At 41.6% G+C, this 25,608-nt stretch overlaps 3 protein-coding genes and 1 pseudogene across 4 annotated transcripts; 1 reads left to right on the top strand and 3 right to left on the bottom strand.

Moving 5' to 3' along the window:
- Nucleotides 1-4,191: 4,191 nt before the first annotated feature.
- LOC311145074 (general transcription factor IIH subunit 3-like) lies at nucleotides 4,192-7,950 on the bottom strand (annotated as a pseudogene). The gene is made up of 9 exons: nucleotides 7,890-7,950; nucleotides 5,495-5,524; nucleotides 5,337-5,365; nucleotides 5,045-5,119; nucleotides 4,891-4,941; nucleotides 4,737-4,841; nucleotides 4,501-4,636; nucleotides 4,373-4,409; nucleotides 4,192-4,261 (listed from the first exon to the last, which is right to left on the bottom strand). The product of its transcript is annotated as a general transcription factor IIH subunit 3-like (transcript).
- A 1,364-nt stretch (nucleotides 7,951-9,314) lies between these two features.
- On the top strand, nucleotides 9,315-13,622 carry LOC311144926 (translation initiation factor eIF2B subunit alpha-like). Its single transcript, XM_084181106.1, has 9 exons — nucleotides 9,315-9,730; nucleotides 9,963-10,064; nucleotides 10,266-10,402; nucleotides 10,589-10,705; nucleotides 10,816-10,928; nucleotides 11,033-11,101; nucleotides 12,998-13,073; nucleotides 13,202-13,327; nucleotides 13,427-13,622. Exons 1-9 carry the CDS (start codon nucleotides 9,718-9,720, stop codon nucleotides 13,580-13,582), a joined length of 909 nt encoding a protein of 302 aa, XP_084037232.1. The 5' UTR covers nucleotides 9,315-9,717; the 3' UTR covers nucleotides 13,583-13,622.
- A 251-nt stretch (nucleotides 13,623-13,873) lies between these two features.
- LOC311144927 (transmembrane emp24 domain-containing protein 2) lies at nucleotides 13,874-17,648 on the bottom strand. The gene is made up of 4 exons (XM_084181107.1): nucleotides 17,216-17,648; nucleotides 16,574-16,766; nucleotides 15,229-15,336; nucleotides 13,874-15,017 (listed from the first exon to the last, which is right to left on the bottom strand). Exons 1-4 carry the CDS (start codon nucleotides 17,393-17,395, stop codon nucleotides 14,893-14,895), a joined length of 606 nt encoding a protein of 201 aa, XP_084037233.1. The 5' UTR covers nucleotides 17,396-17,648; the 3' UTR covers nucleotides 13,874-14,892.
- Nucleotides 17,649-18,765: 1,117 nt separating this feature from the next.
- LOC311145073 (uncharacterized protein) lies at nucleotides 18,766-18,915 on the bottom strand (the record flags this gene model as incomplete). The annotated part of the gene is made up of 1 exon (XM_084181255.1): nucleotides 18,766-18,915. One exon carries the CDS (start codon nucleotides 18,913-18,915, stop codon nucleotides 18,766-18,768), a length of 150 nt encoding a protein of 49 aa, XP_084037381.1.
- Between the last annotated feature and the right edge of the window lie 6,693 nt (nucleotides 18,916-25,608).

The raw sequence follows: 25,608 nt of genomic DNA, 5'->3' as shown, positions 1-25,608 counted from the left end.
CACTTAAAAAGATGAGAGGCCTGTAATTTTAATCATAGGTACACGTCAACTATGACAGACAAATTGAGAAGAAAAAAAATCCAGAGAATCACATTGTAGGATTTTTAATGAATTTATTTGCAAATTATGGTGGAAAATAAGTATTTGGTCACCTACAAACAAGCAAGATTTCTGGCTCTCACAGACCTGTAACTTCTTCTTTAAGAGGCTCCTCTGCCCTCCACTCGTTACCTGTATTAATGGCACCTGTTTGAACTTGTTATCAGTATAAAAGACACCTGTCCACAACCTCAAACAGTCACACTCCAAACTCCACTATGGCCAAGACCAAAGAGCTGTCAAAGGACACCAGAAACAAAATTGTAGACCTGCACCAGGCTGGGAAGACTGAATCTGCAATAGGTAAGCAGGTTGGTTTGAAGAAATCAACTGTGGGAGCAATTATTAGGAAATGAAAGACATACAAGACCACTGATAATCTCCCTCGATCTGGGGCTCCACGCAAGATCTCACCCCGTGGGGTCAAAATGATCACAAGAACGGTGAGCAAAAATCCCAGAACCACACGGGGGGACCTAGTGAATGACCTGCAGAGAGCTGGGACCAAAGTAACAAAGCCTACCATCAGTAACACACTACGCCGCCAGGGACTCAAATCCTGCAGTGCCAGACGTGTCCCCCTGCTTAAGCCAGTACATGTCCAGGCCCGTCTGAAGTTTGCTAGAGTGCATTTGGATGATCCAGAAGAGGATTGGGAGAATGTCAGATGAAACCAAAATAGAACTTTTTGGTAACAACTCAACTCGTCGTGTTTGGAGGACAAAGAATGCTGAGTTGCATCCAAAGAACACCATACCTACTGTGAAGCATGGGGGTGGAAACATCATGCTTTGGGGCAGTTTTTCTGCAAAGGGACCAGGACAACTGATCCGTGTAAAGGAAAGAATGAATGGGGCCAGGTATCGTGAGATTTTGAGTGAAAACCTCCTTCCATCAGCAAGGGCATTGAAGATGAAACGTGGCTGGGTCTTTCAGCATGACAATGATCCCAAACACACCGCCCGGGCAACGAAGGAGTGGCTTCGTAAGAAGCAATTCAAGGTCCTGGAGTGGCCTAGCCAGTCTCCAGATCTCAACCCCATAGAAAATCTTTGGAGGGAGTTGAAAGTCTGTGTTGCCCAGCGACACCCCCAAAACATCACTGCTCTAGAGGAGATCTGCATGGAGGAATGGGCCAAAATACCAGCAACAGTGTGTGAAAACCTTGTGAAGACTTACAGAAAAAGTTTGACCTGTGTCATTGCCAACAAAGGGTATGTAACAAAGTATTGAGAAACTTTTGTTATTGACCAAATACTTATTTTCCACCATAATTTGCAAATAAATTCATTAAAAATCCTACAATGTGATTTTCTGGATTTTTTTTCTCACATTTTGTCTGTCATAGTTGACGTGTACCTATGATGAAAATTACAGGCCTCTCTCATCTTTTTAAGTGGGAGAACTTGCACAATTGGTGGCTGACTAAATACTTTTTTTCCCCACTATGTATGTATGTACAGTGGGGAAAAAAAGTATTTAGTCAGCCACCAATTGTGCAAGTTCTCCCACTTAAAAAGATGAGAGAGGCCTGTAATTTTCATCATAGGTACACGTCAACTATGACAGACAAAATGAGGGAAAGAAATCCAGAAAATCCCATTGTAGGATTTTTAATGAATTTATTGGCAAATGATGGTGGAAAATAAGTATTTGGTCAATAACAAAAGTTTCTCAATACTTTGTTATATACCCTTTGTTGGCAATGACACAGGTCAAACTTTTTCTGTAAGTCTTCACAAGGTTTTCACACACTGTTGCTTGTATTTTGGCCCATTCCTCCATGCAGATCTCCTCTAGAGCAGTGATGTTTTGGGGCTGTCGCTGGGCAACACAGACTTTCAACTCCCTCCAAAGATTTTCTATGGGGTTGAGATCTGGAGACTGGCTAGGCCACTCCAGGACCTTGAAATGCTTCTTACGAAGCCACTCCTTCGTTGCCCGGGCGGTGTGTTTGGGATCATTGTCATGCTGAAAGACCCAGCCACGTTTCATCTTCAATGCCCTTGCTGATGGAAGGAGGTTTTCACTCAAAATCTCACGATACATGGCCCCATTCATTCTTTCCTTTACACGGATCAGTCGTCCTGGTCCCTTTGCAGAAAAACATCCCCAAAGCATGATGTTTCCACCCCCATGCTTCACAGTAGGTATGGTGTTCTTTGGATGCAACTCAGCATTCTTTGTCCTCCAAACATGACGAGTTGAGTTTTTACCAAAAAGTTATATTTTGGTTTCATCTGACCATATGACATTCTCCCAATCCTCTTCTGGATCATCCAAATGCACTTCAGACGGGCCTGGACATGTACTGGCTTAAGCAGGGGGACACGTCTCGCACTGCAGGATTTGAGTCCCTGGCGGCGTAGTGTGTTACTGATGGTAGGCTTTGTTACTTTGGTCCCAGCTCTCTGCAGGTCATTCACTAGGTCCCCACGTGTGGTTCTGGGATTTTTGCTCACCGTTCTTGTGATCATTTTGACCCCACGGGGTGAGATCTTGCGTGGAGCCCCAGATAGAGGGAGATTATCAGTGGTCTTGTATGTCTTCCATTTCCTAATAATTGCTCCCACAGTTGATTTCTTCAAACCAAGCTGCTTACCTATTGCAGATTCAGTCTTCCCAGCCTGGTGCAAGTCTACAATTTTGTTTCTGGTGTCCTTTGACAGCTCTTTGGTCTTGGCCATTGTGGAGTTTGGAGTGTGACTGTTTGAGGTTGTGGACAGGTGTCTTTTATACTGATAACAAGTTCAAACAGGTGCCATTAATACAGGTAACGAGTGGAGGACAGAGGAGCCTCTTAAAGAAGAAGTTACAGGTCTGTGAGAGCCAGAAATCTTGCTTGTTTGTAGGTGACCAAATACTTATTTTCCACCATAATTTGCAAATAAATTTATTAAAAATCCTACAATGGGATTTTCTGGATTTTTTTTTCTCAATTTGTCTGTCATAGTTGACGTGTACCTATGATGAAAATTACAGGCCTCTCTCATCTTTTTAAGTGGGAGAACTTGCACAATTGGTGGCTGACTAAATACTTTTTTTCCCCACTGTATGTATATGAATTTTCAAATCTGACTTCTATGTGGCTGTATATGGAAATTGTATTTCTTTCTTCTTTCAGTAAAACTGCAGTAACGAAACAAAACTGTATGAGTAGTTGAAACCGTGCTTCTAGACAAGAACCCTGGCCCCTTAGATTCTGTTGCAAAACGTTTTGCAACAGAAGCAGTTTACTCAAAAGAGTTTCTATTGGACAAATTCCGGTAGGTCCCTCCCGGTTTCGTTCTGTTTGGTTCTTAAAACGGTAAATGAATACGGTTTCAGTAATGAATACGCCCCGACGACACCATAAAAACGTGTTGTCTGTTTTTAAATCAAACTTTGAAATTAGTTTTCACTTCACAAATTGTTCAAGGGTATAAAAAATAATCTGAATGTTAGTATTAGTGGATGGAAAAATGTAAAGGAATTCATATTAAGGAATATTAGGCCAACTTTATTTATAATGAACAAATTATTCTGTATTTTAAAGTATCAAAAACATGCTTTTGCAAATGGTGAGATGTCTACAATTTGTTTTTTTTAATGTCACATCTTTTGTGATCATAAACCCAGAGCCATATGCTGCATTCATGACAAGTCGTAAACTCAAACAATTTTTTTTGCGTTGAGCTTCCTATTGGTTGATTGTGGTACTTTCCAAGTGGGAAACTCTGGTATCATCATCGTTTCCAAGTCGGACATTTGAGTTTCCTCATTCCGACATGTCATGAATGTAGCATTAGCTCTGCCTAAACCTGGGTGGCCAATCGGTTGCATTGGTGTGGTGTAGGCTTTTGTTCATTGTTTTACTTTGATTCGTTCAATCAGGTGTGTTGCTGCTTGGCTGAAACAAAAACCTGCACCCACACCAACCCTCTGTGGATTTGAGTGACCATTCCTGGCCTAAACCAACATTTCCCCTTGACATAACCTGCAGTTTAACAAGGAAGGTGATAATACAGTAATACCTGATCAAAATAAATGCTTGGTAATCTTTAAATAAAACTTTACTTTTACAAATGTCCATGTACAGTATTAATTTGCATGTCACGTTGATGGCTTGAGTTTCTTCTTCTTTGACTTGACCATCTGGGGTAATGGAACTTTGAAGGCAGTCCTACAAGTTAAAGGAATTTAAAGATGACTAAACAAATTTGCGCAAGACCCACTTGTTCCTACTTCCCCCAATGTCTATATTACAACAAGAGTAAAGGTATTTAGTACTCACTCGCAAGTTGTGCAGATGGGACTGAAGTTGCAGAATACGTTAAGAGAAAAGGGTCATTATGACTTAAAATGAATAAAACTGCACATTTTCACCACATTTATACAATGAGAAAACAAAATATAACTCACTTGACAAACACACTGAGCAGACATAACCAATCTCAATTAGGTTTCTGTGGCAAAAACATACTGCTTGGTAATCCACATGGACAGGAGGTGGCAGCACCAGTTGGGAGCGTTAGTCAGAGTCTGGCAAGAATACCCACTACACGGAAAAGACTGAATGTAACCAACATCACACAAAAAAAATATAAAAGATAAAAGTGAATCAATCTTTATCTTCTTTATTTTTTTATAATCCTCACCAGAAGATATTGTGCCAAGGCAATCTTCTGTGGTATTTTCAAGTACAATCCTCCAGTTATGTCACAGGCATGTTGAGACAAATACAGTAGCAAATGGTGAACCTTCTAAAACTGTTTGTGCTCATCTATGTGACATAAAGCAATCAAAACTTACCTGTTGGAGACCCGAGTCAGAGTCCAACACACAGGCATATATTAGGATGTTCTGTAACAAGACAAAATAGAAGCACAGTTTCTTTATTAAACATATGCCAGCGGAAGAATAGAAAACATGCTAAAAGGAAGCCAAAGCTGAGAAAGAATTTTACCTGCTTCTGGGCAGCGAAGATCACATTCATGAAGTTCATGTTTTGCAAGGCACAGTCTTCTGTTGCTTTTATGACCTAATCCGCTAAGACACAAAACAAACATTAACACATTTACATTTTAGTCATTTAGCAGACACTCCAGAGCAACTTACAGTTAGTGAGTGCATAAATCTTTTCATACTGGCCCCCCGTGGGAACCGAACCCACAACCCTGGCGTTACAAATGCCATGCTCTACCAATTGAGCTACAGAGTAGGCTACACTTTTTAAACTGACTCCAGTGAGGTCTTACCAATATCTTTGACTTAATTTCTTGTCCGGCTGAAAAAAGCACAGAAACATATGACTGAAAACCATGACAGGTATAATGACCATTACAGAATTGTCAGATTAAATCTGATGGAATTTATAAAGACTTTATTAGCCTAGTAATTGAAATGCTCTGAATACCTTCCAGCTCCTTTGTGACTCGGTGGATATCTGAATATTTAAAGTAAAAGAAACATACTTATGTCTTGCAATAAAATGCAAATTAATTACTTAAAAATCATACAATGTGATTTTCTGGATTTTCTCTCACAGTTGAAGTGTACCTATGATAAAAATTACAGACCTCTACATGCTTTGTAAGTAGGAAAACCTGCAAAATTGGCAGTGTATCAAATACTTGTTCTCCCCACTGTATATGCGTCCTGACACTAATGCCTTTAAAATCGTGTAAATGTTCCTTTTGTCAGAATGTTAATGTTAAATGTAATTTTATTAAACTTACTCTACCGGTTGTCTGTGCGGTTTGTCCTTCAGCTGCTCGAAATTTGATACAAAATATCCACAGGAAAGTATTATTTACCTGACCTTTTAGAGAGCCTGTAGGTTTATAGTTCGGTAAGGCAATGAGGTAAAGTTAGTTTTATATTGGATATTCAGTTTTCTCTCGTCAATAGCTATTGAACCAAGCATGCCATGACAATGAAAATGGTATATTCTAGGGCTGGGCGGTATACCGTATTTTACGATACTGGTTTGGGTTTTTACTTCGCTTTCTATAACGGTATTTGAATGTTTGGTTTGTTAAATGTAAAACGCCATGTGTAACGTCCATTTTTATAGCTTACTCTGCTACTTCAGTCATCTCTCTGCTCTCTCTCCATGCTGCTTTCCACACAGACCTAGCCCCACCCCCTGTCACTCAAGGAGTGCATTTGTTGTTGCTTGACCACTAGACGCTTGTGTTTAGTCTGCATGGTCAATGCAGCACAAACAACAATGTTGATGACAACGATGCTGTTTTCACTTTGCTTCTTAATATAAATCCACTAGTGTTCTATAAATCACACTATTAGTTTGTGTTTCTTACATTTGCAAACAGCTAGTTTGTCTTTTCTTAGCAATTTGGGCCTAAATCGTGTTAGCCGCTAATGCTAATCAAAAGGGGACTATCGCGCTCTCCCAGAAGCTTGGCTGGTGCGTAAAACCCGCAAATTCAGACAAAAGCTGTAATGGGTCCGCACTCAAAGATATCGCATAAAGCTTACTTCATTTTTCTATTTTTATTTTATTTTCACTGCATCAGGGATACACAGATGTTTCGGCTTTGCAGCCTTCTTCAGTGTGTAGGTAAGCTATTAGCTAGCTAATAAATGTACTGAGTCAGAGCAAACATAACTAGCTATACAGCCTGATAATACCAGTGTGTAGACCTAAATCAGCATGTTGTATGTGCAACAGTATCTTCTAAATCAAAGAGGAATAAGCGAAGCATGAATATGTTGGCTACATGAAGTAGCTAAGACAAAACATTTAAATGTAGCCAAAGATTATAGGGTCCCCTAGGAAACACTTATCAACACTTTGGTTCCTACCCTGTCACAATAACTCCTCCCTGGCATTTTCATTCATTGTCATGTCAAACACTGTGTTCAAAGTGCCAACTATTATATTCTAACTATAGAATTAGAATAATCATTATATTTCCATGATTCCAACAGTTCACAAGTCATATCGCAATTGCAGCATTTGATTAAAAAGAATGCCTAGATAGTTTGCCCATATCGTGCAGCCCTACATGGCAGTGTGGAAATGATTTCAAATGAGTGGAGGAAATGCAGAAACTTATGAAAATGCTGAAAATAGTTTTGGGTTGAATTGAACAGAACAGTATAAAACAATCAGAATGGAGAAAAACCCATTGAAATCACTTAGAATGTATGTGTTGCCACCCTAGGGTCACACATTACTCATAAAGCACTTTTTTAAAATTTTATTATTTTATATATATCATCGAATACCATCTTTTTTTAAATAAATACTGTGATATGATATTTCGGCCATATCGCCCAGCCCTAGTATATTCTGAACCGGGGGAGGTTGGAGAACAATCAGCACTTTTTTGTGTGTGTTTTTATTTATTTATTCCGATTTCAATCAACAAATAAAAGAATGAGGACAAAAAAAGACCATGTTGATTGTTCTCCATTCTTCCGTTATTCAGAATATACAATTTTCATTGTCATGGCATGCTTGGTTCAATAGTTATTTACGAGAGAACTGAATATCCAATATAAAATTAACTCCACCTCGGTGCCGGACCATATACCTACTGGCTCTCTAAAAAGTCGGGTAAACAATACTTTCCTGTGGATATTTTTTCTCAAATTTCGAGCAGCTGAAGTACAAACCGCACAGACAATCGGTAGAGTGTGTTTAAATGTAATTTTATTCAACATTCTGGCTTGTAAGGAACATTTACACGATTTTGAAGCCATTAGTGTCAGGCAGTATATACCAATTAATTGTGTATTACTGCCTGATTTAATCATACTAAGAAAGATTATGCTGCACTTACTTCTTGACATGAGATTCTTGATCTCTTCTACAATTAGGTCATTGGCAACTGACGAGCTCATACTTGCCATCCCCATTTGTTAATGCATTGTCATGACCATCTCCAGACTTCCAGAGTTTACAAGGATACAGAAAATGACTGCAGCATATGACGAGAAGGAGATATTTGTAATTAGATTGGAACATACTATCACTGGGGAGGGGGTGGGGAGTGCTTTGGGACGGGAGTGGGGCCCACGGCAGCATCCGCTGTTTGTTGAGAAGAGTAAGAACGATACATGCTTTCACGTCAGTCTCCAATAACACCAGAAAAAGTCGCTAGTTTTGTCGCTAGTCCAGTCGCTTTTTTGAAAATGTGTCGCTAGAGGGGTCTGAAAACTCGCTAAATATAGTTGACAACACTGTAACTCATCACCATGACAGCATCGACATTTGGACAGGGTGAACAATGGGAAGGAGAAAGACAATCAAGCAAATTTCAGTGTAACTTCCCCTTTGAAGTGGAGTCTAGCGCTGTAGATATTTGCACAGAGAATAATACTAGTTAAATACCTGGGGTTCTCTATTAGCTTGCTGGCCCCACCATATGGGATTGACATCCACAACAATGACCAGAGGACTGACTTCATCCTCTGCAGAAAAACACAGAAGTTAGCTTAACAGCTATAACAGGTGGCTATTGTGTATATACTGCATTCTATAATATTCTACCTTATCTTAGTCCAATGCCGCTCTGTCATTGCTTGTCCATATGTATATATTCTTAAATTCCATTCCTTACTAGTTTTGTGTGTATTGGGTATATGTTGTGAAATTGTTAGATATTACTGCACTGTCGGAGCTAGAAGCACAAGCATTTCGCTACACCCGCTATAACATCTGCTAAACACGTATGTGACAATAATTAACTTATGCCTATTCATCATGCACTCATTTTATCTGTGATAAACTGTAGCAGTTCAACCTTACTGATTGCTAGCTAACGTTAGCTAGCTAAATTAGTAACACAAAGTAGACAATGTTAGCTAGCCAGCTAGCTTTTCAAAGCCTTCATAAAAACTCATTCAGTGCAAGCTTGTAAGCAATTGTTTTCACTAGATAAATGGTACACTCCCAATGTTAAAAAAATCTGAATTATTGTTTGAAATGACGCTTTATTAAAGTTAATCTCTCCATTTACCAGAAGCCATCCCCATAATATAGACAGCTAGCTAGCTAAATGATACTCAAGCGTGCCAAAATTAAAGCCCCGCCTATTTCGCGCAACAACAAAAAAAACAATGGTGATGTTCGTTTTGCATGGCCCGGTGCACCTGATGAGTGGATTGCTCTTGGTCTAAAATAACAACACTGCACTCCCCCGAGGCACCGGGCCATATGAAACGAATTTGACCAATGATCACTGAGTTATACGTCATCAAACTGCGACACCGGATACGCTATCCCAAAATGCCAACCGTCATATAAAATCCACAGAAGAAGAAGCCATCCCCAAAATTAACGAACGTTTACCAAAAAATCTGTAGATATAAGAGTGACAGAATTAGCTAATAAACTTATTTTATACAAATCAAGGACTGTCTGTTCTCAGTACAAAACATAAGAAGCAACTCTTGAAATAGCGTTATCCGCGTCAGAGGAGGAAAAACGTGTCTGTTTCATCAGCTCGAGAAAGATAACGTTACATGGTAGTTAGCTAGTGTAGCTACATTAGTTGTCAACAATAATCCGCCTGGCATTTATTAGGTTAGCTGCCTAGAAAGTTTAATCTGTTCAAAGGTGTCATCAGGCCTGCTTCCTGCTTTTGTTGTGTCGACTTGTTTGACAGAATGGACAAAGATGGTGAGTTGAAGTCTTATTGATGAACTTGATGAGTAGACATACTAGACCCATATGGCCATAGATTCCTGCATTGTCTTGCCTGCCCTACAGTTGCTTTCATGGGGGTTGTTTCCATACGTGCACAACACTATCCATACAACTCTAAATAAAGGATAAGATTTTGAGTGAGAGTGTAATCAAGTATAATGTGTTTCCATTTGACTTTGACTTGCCCATGGCCATTTCCTTTCAGAGCTGGTGGAGTACTTCAGGACACAAGTGAGACAGGACCCTGAGGTGCCCTCTGCTGTGGCAGCTATCCGCACTCTCCTGGAGTTCCTCAAAAGAGACCAAAGTCAGATGTCTTTTAAAGAACTTTTCTATCCTCCACTTGTTATACTGATATCTAGTGAATCAGAAGGCACATCTTTTGTCTGATGGTTACTGAATTCAAGATATTTTCCTCATCACTGCTGAAGAGTTTTTTAATTAGTAAGTTATTAGCAAACAGACAAGTTGTGGTATTGATTGGCTGATGCTTTATGTCCCTGAGCAGGTGAGACCATCCTGGGCCTGAGAGAGAACCTGACCCAGACCATTGGGCGTCTGGAGGAGGCTGACTCCTCTGTGGCTGTCTCGTCTGGTGGTGAACTGTTCCTCCGCTTCATCAGCCTCACGTCGCTGGAGCACCCTGTGAGTAGAGGGCCCTCACCTATCCTCCTTGCTGCAACGCCAAGGCTACTCTTATACACTCAGAGCCCACTTTAAAGTGATTTTACATGTATTCAATACGTGAGTAGCTTGAGTTGTCCAACGTAACATCATGATTTAAGATGTCATTTTCAGAAATATGAAGAGTTTTCTTTATCCCCCAAACAGGATCTTTCTCAATGCAAGAAAGTGATGGTAGAGAGAGGAGAGCTCTTTCTTAAGAAAATCTCCCTTTCCAGGAGTAAAGTAGCAAAACTCTGCCATACCTTTATCAAGGATGGAGCTGTAAGTATTTGTATTGAATTTTGTTTAATGAAGATTCCAAAACCCGCTCCACTGGGACACTCATGGTGATACTGCCTCTGACAAACACTGTTCCCTATTGTCATTCACAGAAAATACTGACACACTCCTCCTCCCGGGTGGTTCTTAAGGTACTGGAGAGTGCAGCAGCCGACAAGAAACGCTTCACTGTCTATGTCACTGAGTCACAACCAGACTCTGCAGGGTGTGTGGTCAACACAAACACATGCATATGTCAAACTAAGTAAGTAAGTACGCCCTAAAGAAGAACTTGAAAGACTATTCATGTGTACTCTTGTCTCTTTCCAGACAAAAAATGGCTGACAAATTACGGAAACTAAACATTCCGGTCACAGTGGTTCTTGATGCTGCAGTGGGGTAAATGTCTAAATCATTTCAGTTGATACATGAAATGATTACATAAATCAGATAGCCTAGCTCAATCACACCATGTTTCTTCGAAAGACCATATACAGTGCCTTCAGAAAGTATTTATACCTCTTGACTTATTCCACATTTTTGTTGTTAGTCTGAATTACATTGAAATTGTTTCTCACCCATCTACACACAATACCAGATAATGACAAAGTGAAAACATGTTTGCTAATTTATTTAATTAAATACAGAAATATCTCATTTACATAAGTATTCACACCCCTTTACTATGACACTCCAAATTGAGCTCGGGTGCATCCAATTGCCTTTGATCATCCTTGCGATGTCACTCCAACTTGATTGGAATACACCTGTGGCCAATTCAATTGTTTGGACATGATTTAGAAAGAAACACCTGTCTATATAATGTCCCACAGTTGACAGTGCATGTCAGAGCAGAAACTATACCATGAAGTCCAAGGAACTGTCCATAGATCTCTGAGAGAGAATTGTGATGAGGCATATATCTGGGGAAGGGTATAAAACAATTTCTATAGTGTTAAAGGTTTCCAAGAGCACAGTGGTCTCCATAATTCTGAAATGGAAAAAATATGGAACTACCCAGAGCTGGCCGTCCGCCCAAACTGGGCAAGTAGGACCTTGGTCAGGGAGGTAACCAAGAACCCAATGACCACTCTGACAGAACTACAGAGTTCATTGGCTGAGATGGGAGAACCTGCCAGAACAGTCTCTACAGCAGTTCACCAATCTGGGCTTTATTGGAGAGTGGCCAGACGGAAGCCAATCCTGAGGAAAAAGGCACGTGACAGCACGCCTGGAGTTTGCAAAAAGGCACATGAAAGACCGATCATAAGGAAAACGATTCTGTGGTCTAATGAGACAAAAATTGAATTTTTTTGCCTGAATGCAAAGCGCTATGTCTGGAGAAAACCAGGCACAGCTCATCACCTGTCTAACACCATCCCTACCTTGAAGCATGGTGGTGGCAGCAACATGCTATGGGGATGCTTTTCAGCGGCATGGACTGGGAGACTGGTAAGGATAGAGGGAACAATGAAGGGGGCAAAATACAGGAAAATCCTTGATGATAATCTGCTTCAGCATACAAACGACCTTAGACTGAGGCGAATATTTGCATTCTAACAGGACAATGACCCCAAGCATACGGCCAAAGCAACGCTGGAATGACTTCAGAACAAGAATGTGAAATTCCTTGAGTGGCCCAGCCACAGTAGCCTACTTGGCCACTGTTAAAAGTAACTTAAAGCGGGTACAGCCTCAGTGTTAACAGAATTTTCACAAAGTTGAAGTTTGCGCTCAGCAGACCTGAAATTTGCTTAGTGTTGAAAAAAATGTGAGGGAACATTGCTTATGTACATTGAACAAATGTGCTGAGGAGTATTTCTGTCTGTAATAAAGCCCTTTTGTGGGCGGAAAATGAATTCTGATTGGCTGAGCCTGGCTCCCCAGTCGTGAAATTCATAGATCAAGGCCTAATTTATTTATTTAAATTGACTGATTTCCTTATAGGAATTGTAACTCAGTAAAATATTTGAAATTGTTGTGTTTATATTTTTGTTCAGTATGAGAGATTTCTGTATTTCATATTCATAAATTTGCTAACATTTCGAAAAATATTTTCACCTTGTCATTATGGGGTATTGTGTGTGTGTGTGTGTGGATGGGTGAGATAATCTATTTTGAATTCAGGCTGTAACACTGGAATAAATCAAGGGGTATGAATACTTTCTGAAGGTACTGTAAATACCCTATGTTTTATCTATACCCACCTTTGGATTTGCACAGGTAGCCTAAATTAACGAAGCAGTCAGTGAAATCTGTATTTTATTACAGTACTGAAAATGTTTTTTGTTAAAGGTATATCATGGAAAAGGTGGACCTGGTGATAGTGGGTGCAGAGGGAGTGGTGGAAAGTGGCGGCATTATCAATAAGGTATATTATGAATTGGATAACACACCATTCAGACACATTCTGGACAGTCTTATGTTAATGTCCTTGGATGTTACCATTTACAACACATAGCGTTTTACCCTATATTCTGCATGCAATTCACATGACAGATTGGCACCTATCAACTGGCTGTGTGCTCCAAGGCTCACAACAAGCCTTTCTACGTTGTGGCAGAAAGCTTCAAATTCGTCCGACTCTACCCTCTAAATCAGCAAGATGTCCCAGAACGATTTAAGGTAATAGCACCAAAATATGTTAATTTGACTGTATAGTGATAATGCTGTAGTTATTTGATGTCCTAACTAGTGGTTTCACTTTGCTCTCTGTATCTCCAGTATAAAGCAGACACACTGAAGGCAGTGGAAGACCTAGCAGAAGAACACCCCATGATTGACTACACACCGCCATCGCTGATTACTCTTCTTTTCACAGACCTGGGGGTTCTCACTCCTTCAGCAGTCAGTGATGAACTTATTAAGCTGTACTTGTAAACCACCACTAGAATACTGACAATAAACACCATCAAATGGATGAACTTGATGCAGATATGAACAAGTGAAGTCACCGTTCAATACGCATATCATTAATAATGTCAATTCCCCCAGTGAATCTGCCTTAAACAAACCAATAACACTTCTCTGGTGTGTGACTATTTACCCCCTACTTGTTTTACTGGAGTTTGAAAGGTTCTTCAGACCCATACCAGACTGTAAAAACCAGCAATCATACCGGCATACTGTATTAGTAACTTATTGCAAATTAGAAGTAATCAATCTCAAAAGGAAAAGGAGACTCTTCTTTTTATTATTATGAACAGGACTTGGGTCATAAGTTGGTCATCCATAGTTTAACTTCTCTGAAAGTTTGTCTGAGCTCCATCTCATGTGCGTTGGCTCAGATAAGTTATTCACCCCATTATGTGACCATTGTCATCCTCTGTACCCCAAATAACACAAACATCCCTTGAACATAAATACAAACTAGGAAGGAATCTGTACGAAACTGTCCTCATTTGATAAATAGAAATGCTCAAGTGACTTCTTCAAACTGGCAACAGCTCAGATCCCATACCAAGGCTTTTTTGTACTGCCCTTGCCCCAAAATGTAGAATCATTACTACAAAATATGCCATTACTTTGTACTTTCCCCATTAAATATGCATTGTGCATACTGTGACTGATTGGCACGGGAAGTGTTAAAAAAAGTGTACATCAAGCGGAACAGTTGTCTAAATAAACACATTTAAAAAGAATAACATATCAAATACAACACTGGGCTTGGAATGATGTGTCCAGTGTGGCTCAGTTGGTAGAGCATGGCGCTTGCAACGGCAGGGTTGTGGGTTTGATTCCCACGGCGGACCAGTACAAAAATGTATGCACTCATTGCTGTAAGTCGCTCTGGATAATGCTATATGACTAAAATGTAAAAGTGAAAATATTTCCACCACCTACTCATTCTATCCACAGCTATAAGACGAGAAGAAAAGCTCATCCAGTGTTTTGGGGCGGTGGCTTTGAATGTGCAAATAGTCAAACCTTCCTTGATCAAAAATTAATAATACCCTCTTCAGTGCTATTGATGTCAAAGTCTGAGGAGTCAATGCGAAGACAGTTTTCCTCGAGTGGAAAAACATGCATATGTACCATGGTCTGAAGTACATGAACAGAAAGACAGGAGATTGGACAATGAAAAGTATTTTCAGATGTTTGATTTCCAATTTTGAAGTATGGTGCAGCTAATGGCTCAAGTGAATAGTAAATCATTTGAGTAAAAAATATATATTAAAAAAAGACTTGTTTTACACAACTCTCCGCACTTCGAAAAATCTCTTCAGGTAGTAGATCTGTCCAAGGGTCATGGCTACCAGCACAAGAGCTTCAAAGAAGGACCAAAGCACCACTCGGCTGTTTGTGTTGTCATTAACTAGAGGAGAGGAAAACAGGACAGTACATTAAACCACTACTGCCACTGAACAGTGCATTCACTAAGCTGTCAAAATTGGGTGTTCTTGACACAAATGCATGAAATGTTATGCAGTTTGAGATAGAGGTTATGTCGGTAGGTTTTCATTTTCTATGGAAATAGCACATTATACATGGCTGTTGTTGAAGAAGCAGCACATAAGCGGTCTTACTTGCTCTGTGTATCCTCTCTCGGACCTCCATGTATTCCTGCTCGTGTTTTACTGCTGTCATGGCAACTGCTAGCTCATTAATCATCTCTTCCAGCTTGTTCTGGTGGGCTGTGAACAAGAATTGAAAATTAACACAAGTAGTACAGTATACAACATTTTGCAGAGTCAAAGAAACCCCAAGAAGTACAGGCACATCCAGTAAAACGCACATCAAGGTTAGGTTTATTGTAGATGCTGGTCAAAGTGATGTAATGACTTTCAAGCAATAAAAAGTTGTGCAGGAAATGTTCGTACATCACACAAACGCCACCAGTAACAGTAAACTGTGACATCTCCATATCTCTACCAAAGCTTGGGTATACCCATTGTACAAAACATTTGTTAACTAACTAATCTTTACATTAACCTTACAAATACATTGTCAGATACATTGAAGTCATTCAACCCTGTCTTTAGTGCATCTTTAACATTTATAAAACATCTGCTGTAACAGAACAGACTTGGATTAACATAAAACTAAAGGCACCATTTGAGCTGGTAGTGCTGTGCAAACTGCTGCATTGACTGGACACAAGCGTACTGAATTGATACAAGATGTATTATTGAAACTGACCAACCAACACTTTCGAAAGACTGAGGGCAAAAGTAATTGACCCGAGTTGTTTACTGAATGCCCATATGGCAGAAGCTGAGGGGGGCATAAATTCCTAAATCTATTCACCCATCTTAAGTCATTGCCAGGCAGCAGGTGAGTGTCCATAAAGCAAATGAAAACAGCACAACCCAGGCAATTAATAAGACTAACTATGAAAATTGACTGTGTTAATTTTTCAATTCAGTGCTTGGGGTAAGCAACACTACAGAGAAGAGGCCAAGGGCATTGAAGAATGACCATCTCTGACCTCATGCAATAGTGTTAACCTACCGTCCCAGGTGTCTCCACCACCTGATGGGGGGAGGGGGAGCAGAATGAGAAAAGGAGGAATATGAAGGAAAACAGCGGGAGAAAATGAAAGTAGCACAAAGAGTCTTCCACAGAACCTAAAAATACATGGTGAGATTATATTCCTAACATCAGTCAGTGTGCCCAGAGCTCTACAGTGCGACCATTTTACTTGAATGTGTGCCTAAATATTTTGCAGTGCAATCTGGAATTTTTATTTAGGAGCACCAGTGCGCCTAGAAAAATTAAGGATTATTGCTTTATCACCAGAAATATTTTTCATTGTGCTCCTAAATTTCTTTGTGTGCACCTACATTTTTCAATGTAGGCGCACACTTGCTCCTTGTAAAAAAGGTCAGCGTTGAGCCCTGGTGCCATTGCTGCCTCTTCACCCCAGCCTACCTTCTGTCTCCATGCCGTCTCCCTTGGGGGCCTCTCCAATGTCAATGGTGAACATGACGATCTTGGGTGTCATGGTGGACATCTTATTGCTGAAGCAAAACTTGTACGTGCCATCCATATGGGCAGCCACAGAGTACTTCCCACTGGATTCTCGGTCTCCTTTGTAAATCTGCTTCCCATCTGGACCTGTGATCTGCAAATGAAAAGTACCTTCTTAGTCATTGACAATCTATTAAACATTAGGCATAAAGGTAGCTAGTTACCCATGTTTTGACTGGACAGCATCAGATAGTCAATATATGCTCACCACCACCATCAGTACTAACTCAGATATGATCAATAGCCCTAACATGAAATCATCCCTTGGCTCCTGATTATTAACAAAATCCCCTGATAGTCTCGCACTCTGTCAACCAAGAGAGTAAAGCTAGCTAACGTAGAAAGCTTGCTCGCTAGCCATATGGCACAATTTGAGTGACGTTTGGAAGCATAGCTAGCTAGGCTAACGACGTTAGCTAGCTAAATTGTTAATGTTTAGCTAGTTTGGCCCATGATTTGCCAAACCTAGCTAACAGCTGTGGGGCATAGTGTCACCCTCAATTAGATTAAGAAAGATGGCACCTTTCACAACTCAGACCTTACCTCCACATCGATGTCTAGGAAACCTCCTTCGGCCACCTCAAACATGAGGCCCATCTTGGTACCAGAGTTGACTCGTTCAAAGAAACACTCTTCTGCATGAGCGTCGATGCTTACGAAGTAACCTGACGCCGTGGCGGATAACATAGCTAAAATTACCATACACTCCGAGAGAGTAAACATGATTGCTGTTGTTTTTCGCTACTGTCTGGCTATGTGAAAAATGTCAGTGAACAAAACACTCAGCCACCGACTTGCGGAGGAGGAGCCAGCAATAGTAAAGAGACGCAGCTTCCTCGCAAATGCTGCCACGTAAAGACGGGAAAACGAGCCGCGTCGAGGTTCAAAAAGCCATTCGACTGCCAATCTCCCCCGGCCGAATACACTGCCAGTGCCCACTCAAATTGACCACAGGGCCCTGGGCCAAGACCTGGGTGTATTCATTAGGGCGATTCTGTTGCTAAACGATAGCAAACGGAACGAAATGGGGAGGGACCTACCTGAATTTGGCCAATATAAACTCGTTTTAGTTGCAAAACGTAATGCAACTGTTTTAGACTAATGAGTACACCCCTGTTGTAACATAAACTAGGCCACCAGCCACTGTTAGCGAGAATAAAACAATGTGCAGATTGCGGATTCAGCGCCGCGCCCAGGCAACTCATATAATGAGAACGTTCATTCAACTTCAAGCACCCCGATGTGGGTCTGTGGCTGCGCTGCATGAAGTCCACCATGGCATGCTTTTGTTATTGTTCTTAATCCCATTCCCCTTTCCCTGAACTTTAAAATTGTACGTTATTAGACCCAATTCCAGCAAACATGGTGTAGTTCAGGGGTGGGCAACCTACTACAGCCCGAGCCCATTCAATCCAGCCCGGGGGAGATTTGAGTAAAAATGAACATAAACACTCCAGGTCACTCTTGAACGTCTAAAATTAGATTAAAATTATAATGGACCTATACGTTTTCAAATAGCCTAATTGCCCTTTTTCTGGGCCATAAATAGCTTTATAGGTTCATGTGGTGCAGACTTATTTCCTGGTCACTACATAGGCCTAATTTGGAGTACTTTGGGACAGGCTGCGGGGCATTTGTGGCCCCGCATCTGATTCACTTGGAGAGCACTTTGCAAGTGACTTCCAACCATACATATGATTCCAACACTGTGCATCTGTTTAGAATGTTTAATGTTGAGTACTTTGAACTTGTACATCAATCCATCATCTTAGAAACATGGCCAAGAAACAAGCTTACAACACGATCATGACCAAAGCTAAAAAGGACCAGTGCATTGATTAATTGTGATAGGGACTTTCTTCATTCTGCGGGGGAAACGTAAATAACACTAAAATAATAGATAAACAAATGTTCTACACAACATACGTTCTGCTACTATCTGGGAACATGCCGGTTATAGCCTTATTATTAGGTAACATATTTGTCCCAGGTCATGTTGGACACATTCACTGCACAGTGTGGCTATTTCAACAACAACAGTACACAAATAGCCATTCTATAGCATTATAAAGCAACTCATCAAGTCCCCCTTTTTATTTTGCAACCATGAAGTATGTTGTCCAGCCTGCTAAGAGCAAAGCACCTAACAGCACTGTGTAACTGAAGAGAACAAATTTCAGAAGTTCTTTGAAGGTCCGAAGAAAGCGGAGAGACAAGGGCTCCATCTCATAATGGTATTCCATCTCCCAATGAGCGATGTAGTTTGCAGGATCTGTCTGCTCTGCAATCACAGGCCCTGAAAAGATTTCAAGGATTTTAACTAACAGTGCATTCTGAAACTATTCAGACCCCTTGACTTTTTCCATGTTTTGTTATGGCTGTAGCCTTATTCTAACATTATATTTAAAAAAAAAATCCCCTCATCAATCTACACACAATACCCTATAATGACAAAGCAAAAACAGGTTTTTAGAATTTTTTGCAAATGTATAAAAATAAAAACGGAAATATCACATTTACGTAAGTATTCAGACCCTTTACTCAGTACTTTGTTGAAGCACCTTTGGCAGCGATTACAGCCTCAAGTCTTCTTGGGTATGACGCTACAAGCTTGGCACACCTATATTTGGGGAGTTTCTCCTATTCTTCTCTGCAGATCCTCCCAAGCTCTGTCAGGTTGGATGGGGAGTGTCGCTGCACAGCTATTTTCAGGTCTCTCCAGAGATGTTCGATCGGTCCGGGCTCTGGCTGGGCCACTCAAGGACATTCAGAGACTTGTCCCGAAGCCACTCCTGCGTTGTCTTGGCTGTGTGCTTAGGGTCGTTGTCCTGTTGGAAGGTGAACCTTCGTCCCAGTCTGAGGTCCTGAGCGCTCTGGAGCAGGTTTTCATCAAGTATCTCTCTGTACTTTGCTCCATTCATCTTTCCCTCGATCCTGACTAGTCTCCCAGTCCCTGTCGCTGAAAAACATCCCCACAGCATGATGCTGCCACCACCATGTTTCACCGTAGGGATGGTGCCAGGTTTCCTCCATACGTGACGCTTGGCATTCAGGCCAAAGAGTTCAATATCAGTTTCATCAGACCAGAGAATCTTGTTTCTCATGGTCTGCGAGTCCTTTAGGTGCCTTTTGGCAAACTCCAAGCGGGCTGTCATGTGCCTTTTACTGAGGAGTGGCTTCCGTCTGGCCACTCTGCCATAAAGGTATGATTGGTGGAGTGCTACAGAGATAGTTGTCCTTCTGGTAGGTTCTCCCATCTCCACAGAGGAACTCTGAAGCTCTGTCAGAGTGACCATCGGGTTCTTGGTCACCTCCCTGACCAAGGCCCTTCTCCCCCGATTGCTCAGTTTGGCCGTGCGGCCAGCTCTAGGAAGAGATTTGGTGGTTCCAAACTTCTTCCATTTAAGAATGATGGAGGCGGCCTTCCGAGAGGCGCAGCGGTCTAAGGCACTGCAGTGCTTGAGGCTTCACTACAGACCCGGGTTCGATCCCGGGCTGTGTCGCAGCCAGCCGCGACCGGGAGACCAATGAGGCGATACACAATTGTCCCAGCGTCGTCTGGGTTAGGGGAGGGTTTGGCCGGCCGGGATGTCCTTGTCCCATCGCGCCACGGTCGCCAGTTGCACAGTGTTTCCTCCGACACATTGGTGCTGCTGGCTCACCGGGTTAAGCGAGCAGTGTGTCAAGAAGCAGTGCAGCTTGGCAGGGTCATGTTTCAGAGGACGCATGGCTCTCGACCTTCGCCTCTCCCAAGTTTGTACGGGAGTAGCGATGGGACAAGACTGTAACTACCAGTTGCAGCGATGGGACAAGACTGTAACTACCAATTGGATATCACGAAATTGGGGAGAAAAAGGGGATGATGGAGGCCACTGTGTTCTTGGGGACCTTCAATGCTGCAGACATTTTTTGGTACCCTTCCCCAGATCTGTACCTTGACACAATCCTGTCTCTGAGTTCTACGGACAATTCCTTCGACCTCATGGCTTGGTTTTTGCTCTGACATGCACTGTCAACTGTGGGACCTTATATAGACAGGTGTCCAATCAATTGAATTTACCACAGGTGGACTCCAATCAAGTTGTAAAAACATCTCAAGGCTGATCAATGGAAACAGGATGAACCTGAGCTCAATTTTGAGTCTCATAGCAAAGGGTCTGAATACTTATGTAAATAAGGTATTTCTGTTTTTATTTTAAATAAATTTGCAATAACCTGTTTTCGCTTTGTCATTATGGGCTATTGTGTGTAGATTGATGAGGATTTTTATTTATTTAATCCATTTTAGAATAAGGCTGTAACGTAACAAAATGTGGAAAAAGTCAGGGGGTCTGAATACTTTCCTAATGCACTGTATATCAGCAACACATATTTACAGCTGAAGAGTGCATTAGTAAAGGCATTGCCACCTATAATTGTAGTTTATGAATAATTAATTTGTCAATTGCTCTAAATGCTTTTGGCATTGATCTCAGTTTAGCAAATGGTCAAACATTTACTTCCGACACAGTTACAAGCATAGCTAGGATAGTCTGTAAATCGTATTTGGTAATTAAACTATTTAAATATACCCATTGATTTTTGAAGATATAAGAATTAGAAATGCCTAAAATAGCTGTTACTTTATCAAAAGCCCTAATAATTATTTGTAGAGATAATAAATAATTTTATATTTAGCTTCAACTTCCGAGAACTAGAACCAATAATGAGATTAGGAAGAAGCTGCTTTTTGAAAACATTGAAGCGGCTGGTCCACCCGCTCAGACAGCTAAGCAACTTTATCGACAGAAATTATGTTCAAATGTATTTATTTTTCAATTCTCCCAAGGAAGTTAATTCCCTTACAGATATCTATCATATACATGTATGTGGACATGTACTTAATGCACCTTCAAGCTAAATAATGTAATAGCCTATAACAAAATAGTAGCAACACATATATTTCTCCAGACAAAATATTTCACATAAGGTGCACAAAATCAGCCATGCCCCACTTTCGCAACTCAAAATATAATATCTTTCGCTTTGATAACCTGCAATAGGACTGCAGTAAATATTATTACATTGTTTAATTATAGCCTACTGTTACTGTAGATGTAAGATTTCATGCTATTTTTCGAGTATCTTAACTAAATTTAAGCGCATGGTGGATACATAACCTATAGATTAACTCACTGGACATAGGGCATATTACGTTACAACGTTTTCAATATTTATAAACTGCTTAAATTGGTTACTTACCCAGTCGGTTTATATGAAGGATTTTCAACTTCTTTGAAAATTCATTTGTTGAATATGCTCTCTGTACACGGGTTTCAATGTGCTGCCAGGAATACAAGGTGATGTCCGTTGCCACAAGTCCTAATGGCAAAGGAGGGGCCAACAACAATTATATTGATTACAAGAGTCCTGAGACCCTTGGGGTTCTCCTAATGGAAAATTAAGCCACGTCCTGCACCTGCTTCTCTGAGGTGAGACCTTGCCAAATACACAATAATAGGCTATGCATGTTCTATTGTTTCAGCTCTGAAAATCCTCTGCTGCATGCAAGAATCGCTCATCTCCTTTTCCCCTCTTTATAAAAATGGTCTTATTACATATTTGTGTCATTGTTACCATTTAACATACCGAAAATAATGCAATATATCTTCATGTGATGTGATATAGTGAGTTCCTCACTATTGGTTCACTAAAATCTCTGACTGCTGTCAATACCCGTCCCCCGCTGAGTACAAGACCCTGCTGTCCACAGCGCAGGACACGGACAAGCCATCGATCAAACCCGATATCAAACCTAACTCCAACGCACTTATCCTCTACCGGAACATGGAGCAAATAGCCTCCTAATTCAATCAGCGTCCTGCGCTGTCAAATCATGGGCCCTTATGGGGTAAGATCTCCAGACAGCAGAGGCCCATTATCGGCTGATAGGTAGGCCTGTTATTGGGCTAATTGCTCCTCGAGAGAGCAGGACTGCTGACGGCTGACTGGGTTCTCAACCTTTCCCCTCCACCCCACTCCAATCCTGCCTGCCTGCATCCTTTGGTCCCATCTTTATTTTCTTCTACAGTATAAACAACTCGTTAAGTAACAATGCATGTGGCCTAATTCACTGTTATCAAGGCTTTTAGATTCTACATGTTGAAAGTGTTGTAGGGATTGTGTAACATATGTGCAGTACAACTTTACATCAGACCTTTTAGTTTAGTTTTCTAAACCAGAAAAACATTTCAAATCAAAATCAAATCAAATCAAATCAAATTGTATTGGTCACATGCGCCGAATACAACAGGTGCAGACATTACAGTGAAATGCTTACTTACAGCCCTTAACCAACAGTGCATTTATTTTTTACAAAAAAAGTAAAAAATAAAACAACAACAAAAAAAAGTGTTGAGAAAAAAAAGAGCAGAAGTAAAATAAATTGACAGTAGGGAGGCTATATATACAGGGGGGTACCGTTGCAGAGTCAATGTGCGGGGGCACCGGCTAGTTGAGGTAGTTGAGGTAATATGTACATGTGGGTAGAGTTAAAGTGACTATGCATAAATAATTAACAGAGTAGCAGCAGCGTAAAAAGGATGGGGTGGGGGGGCAGTGCAAATAGTCCGGGTAGCGACAGCCCCAAAACATCACTGCTCTAGAGGAGATCTGCATGGAGGAATGGGCCAAAATACCAGCAACAGTGTGTGAAAACCTTGTGAAGACTTACAGAAAACGTTTGACCTGTGTCATTGCCAACAAAGGGTATATAACAAAGTATTGAGAAACTTTTGTTATTGACCAAATACTTATTTTCCACCATAATTTGCAAATAAATTCATTAAAAATCCTACAATGTGATTTTCTGGATTTTTTTTCTCACATTTTGTCTGTCATAGTTGACGTGTACCTATGATTAAAATTACAGGCCTCTCTCATCTTTTTAAGTGGGAGAACTTGCACAATTGGTGGCTGACTAAATACTCCCCCCCCCCACTGTACTTACAGCCCTTAACCAACAGTGCATTTATTTTTAATAAAAAAGTAGAATAAAACAACCAAAAAGTGTTGAGAAAAAAAGAGCAGAAGTAAAATAAAATAACAGTAGGGAGGCTATATACAGGGGGGTACCGGTGCAGAGTCAATGTGCGGCGGCACCGGCTAGTTGAGGTAGTTGAAGTAATATGTACATGTGGGTAGAGTTAAAGTGACTATGCATAAATAATTAACAGAGTAGCAGCAGCGTAAAAAGGATGGGGTGGGGGGGCATTGCAAATAGTCCGGGTAGCCATGATTAGCTGTTCAGGAGTCTTATGGCTTGGGGGTAGAAGCTGTTGAGAAGTCTTTTGGACCTAGACTTGGCACTCCGGTACCGCTTGCCGTGCGGTAGCAGAGAGAACAGTCTATGACTAGGGTGGCTGGAGTCTTTGACAATTTTGAGGGCCTTCCTCTGACACCGCCTGGTATAGAGGTCCTGGATGGCAGGAAGCTTTGCCCCAGTGATGTACTGGGCCGTACGCACTACCCTCTGTAGTGCCTTGCGGTCGGAGGCCAAGCAGTTGCCATACCAGGCGGTGATGCAACCAGTCAGGATGCTCTCGATGGTGCAGCTGTAGAACTTTTTGAGGATCTGAGGACCCATGCCAAATCTTTTCAGTCTCCTGAGGGGGAATAGGCTTTGTCGTGCCCTCTTCACGACTGTCTTGGTGTGTTTGGACCATGATAGTTCGTTGGTGATGTGGACACCAAGGAACTTGAAGCTCTCAACCTGTTCCACTACAGCCCCGTCGATGAGAATGGGGGCGTGCTCAGTCCTCTTTTTTTTCCTGTAGTCCACAATCATCTCCTTTGTCTTGGTCACGTTGAGGGAGAGGTTGTTGTCCTGGCACCACACGGCCAGATCTCTGACCTCCTCCCTATAGGCTGTCTCATCGTTGTCGGTGATCAGGCCTACCACTGTTGTGTCGTCGGCAAACTTAATGATGGTGTTGGAGTCGTGCCTGGCCATGCAGTCATGGGTGAACAGAAAGTACAGGAGGGGACTGAGCACGCACCCCTGAGGGGCCCCCGTGTTGAGGATCAGTGTGGCAGATGTGTTGTTACCTACCCTTACCACCTGGGGGCGGCCCGTCAGGAAGTCCAGGATCCAGTTGCAGAGGGAGGTGTTTAGTCCCAGGATCCTTAGCTTAGTGATGAGCTTAGAGGGCAATATGGTGTTGAATGCTGAGCTGTAGTCAATGAATAGCATTCTCACGTAGGTGTTCCTCTTGTCCAGGTGGGAAAGGGCAGTGTGGAGTGCAATAGAGATTGCATCATCTGTGGATCTGTTGGGGCGGTATGCAAATTGGAGTGGGTCTAGGGTTTCTGGGATAATGCTGTTGATGTGAGCCATGACCAGCCTTTCAAAGCACTTCATGGCTACAGACGTCAGTGCTACGGGTCGGTAGTCATTTAGGCAGGTTATCTTAGAGTCCTTGGGCACGGGGACTATGGTGGTCTGCTTGAAACATGTTGGTATTACAGACTCAGTCAGGGACATGTTGAAAATGTCAGTGAAGACACTTGCCAGTTGGTCAGCACATGCTCGGCGTACACGTCCTGGTAATCCGTCTGGCCCTGCGGCCTTGTGAATGTTGACCTGCTTAAAAGTCTTACTCACATCGGCTACGGAGAGCGTGATCACATAGTCATCCGGAACAGCTGGTGCTCTCATGCATGCTTCAGTGTTGCTTGCCTCGAAGCGAGCATAGAAGTGGTTTAGCTCGTCTGGTAGGCTTGTGTCACTGGGCAGCTCGCGGCTGTGCTTCCCTTTGTAGTCTGTAATAGTTTTCAAGCCCTGCCACATCCGACGAGCGTCAGAGCCAGTGTAGTACGATTCAATCTTAGACCTGTATTGACTCTTTGCCTGTTTGATGGTTCGTCGGAGGTCATAGCGGGATTTCTTATAAGCGTCC

The sequence above is a fragment of the Coregonus lavaretus genome, assembly GCF_964263955.1.
Source record: "Coregonus lavaretus genome assembly, chromosome: 17".
Lineage (NCBI taxonomy): Eukaryota > Metazoa > Chordata > Actinopteri > Salmoniformes > Salmonidae > Coregonus > Coregonus lavaretus.
This window is presented reverse-complemented; position numbering and strand designations above follow the sequence as displayed.

Bases quoted from the DNA above. Each gene is read 5' to 3' on its own strand.
- LOC311144927 (XM_084181107.1), bottom strand. From the start codon at position 17,395: ATGTTTACTCTCTCGGAGTGTATGGTAATTTTAGCTATGTTATCCGCC. The intron at 15,337-16,573 runs GTAGGCTGGGGT...TCTTGTTCACAG, and splicing joins AGACGGCATGGAGACAGAAG to CCCACCAGAACAAGCTGGAA. The intron at 15,018-15,228 runs GTAAGACCGCTT...CCTCTCCTCTAG, and splicing joins AGAGAGGATACACAGAGCAA to TTAATGACAACACAAACAGC.
- LOC311144926 (XM_084181106.1), top strand. The intron at 10,065-10,265 runs GTCAGATGTCTT...GTCCCTGAGCAG, and splicing joins GTTCCTCAAAAGAGACCAAA to GTGAGACCATCCTGGGCCTG. The intron at 10,706-10,815 runs GTAAGTATTTGT...TGTCATTCACAG, and splicing joins CCTTTATCAAGGATGGAGCT to AAAATACTGACACACTCCTC.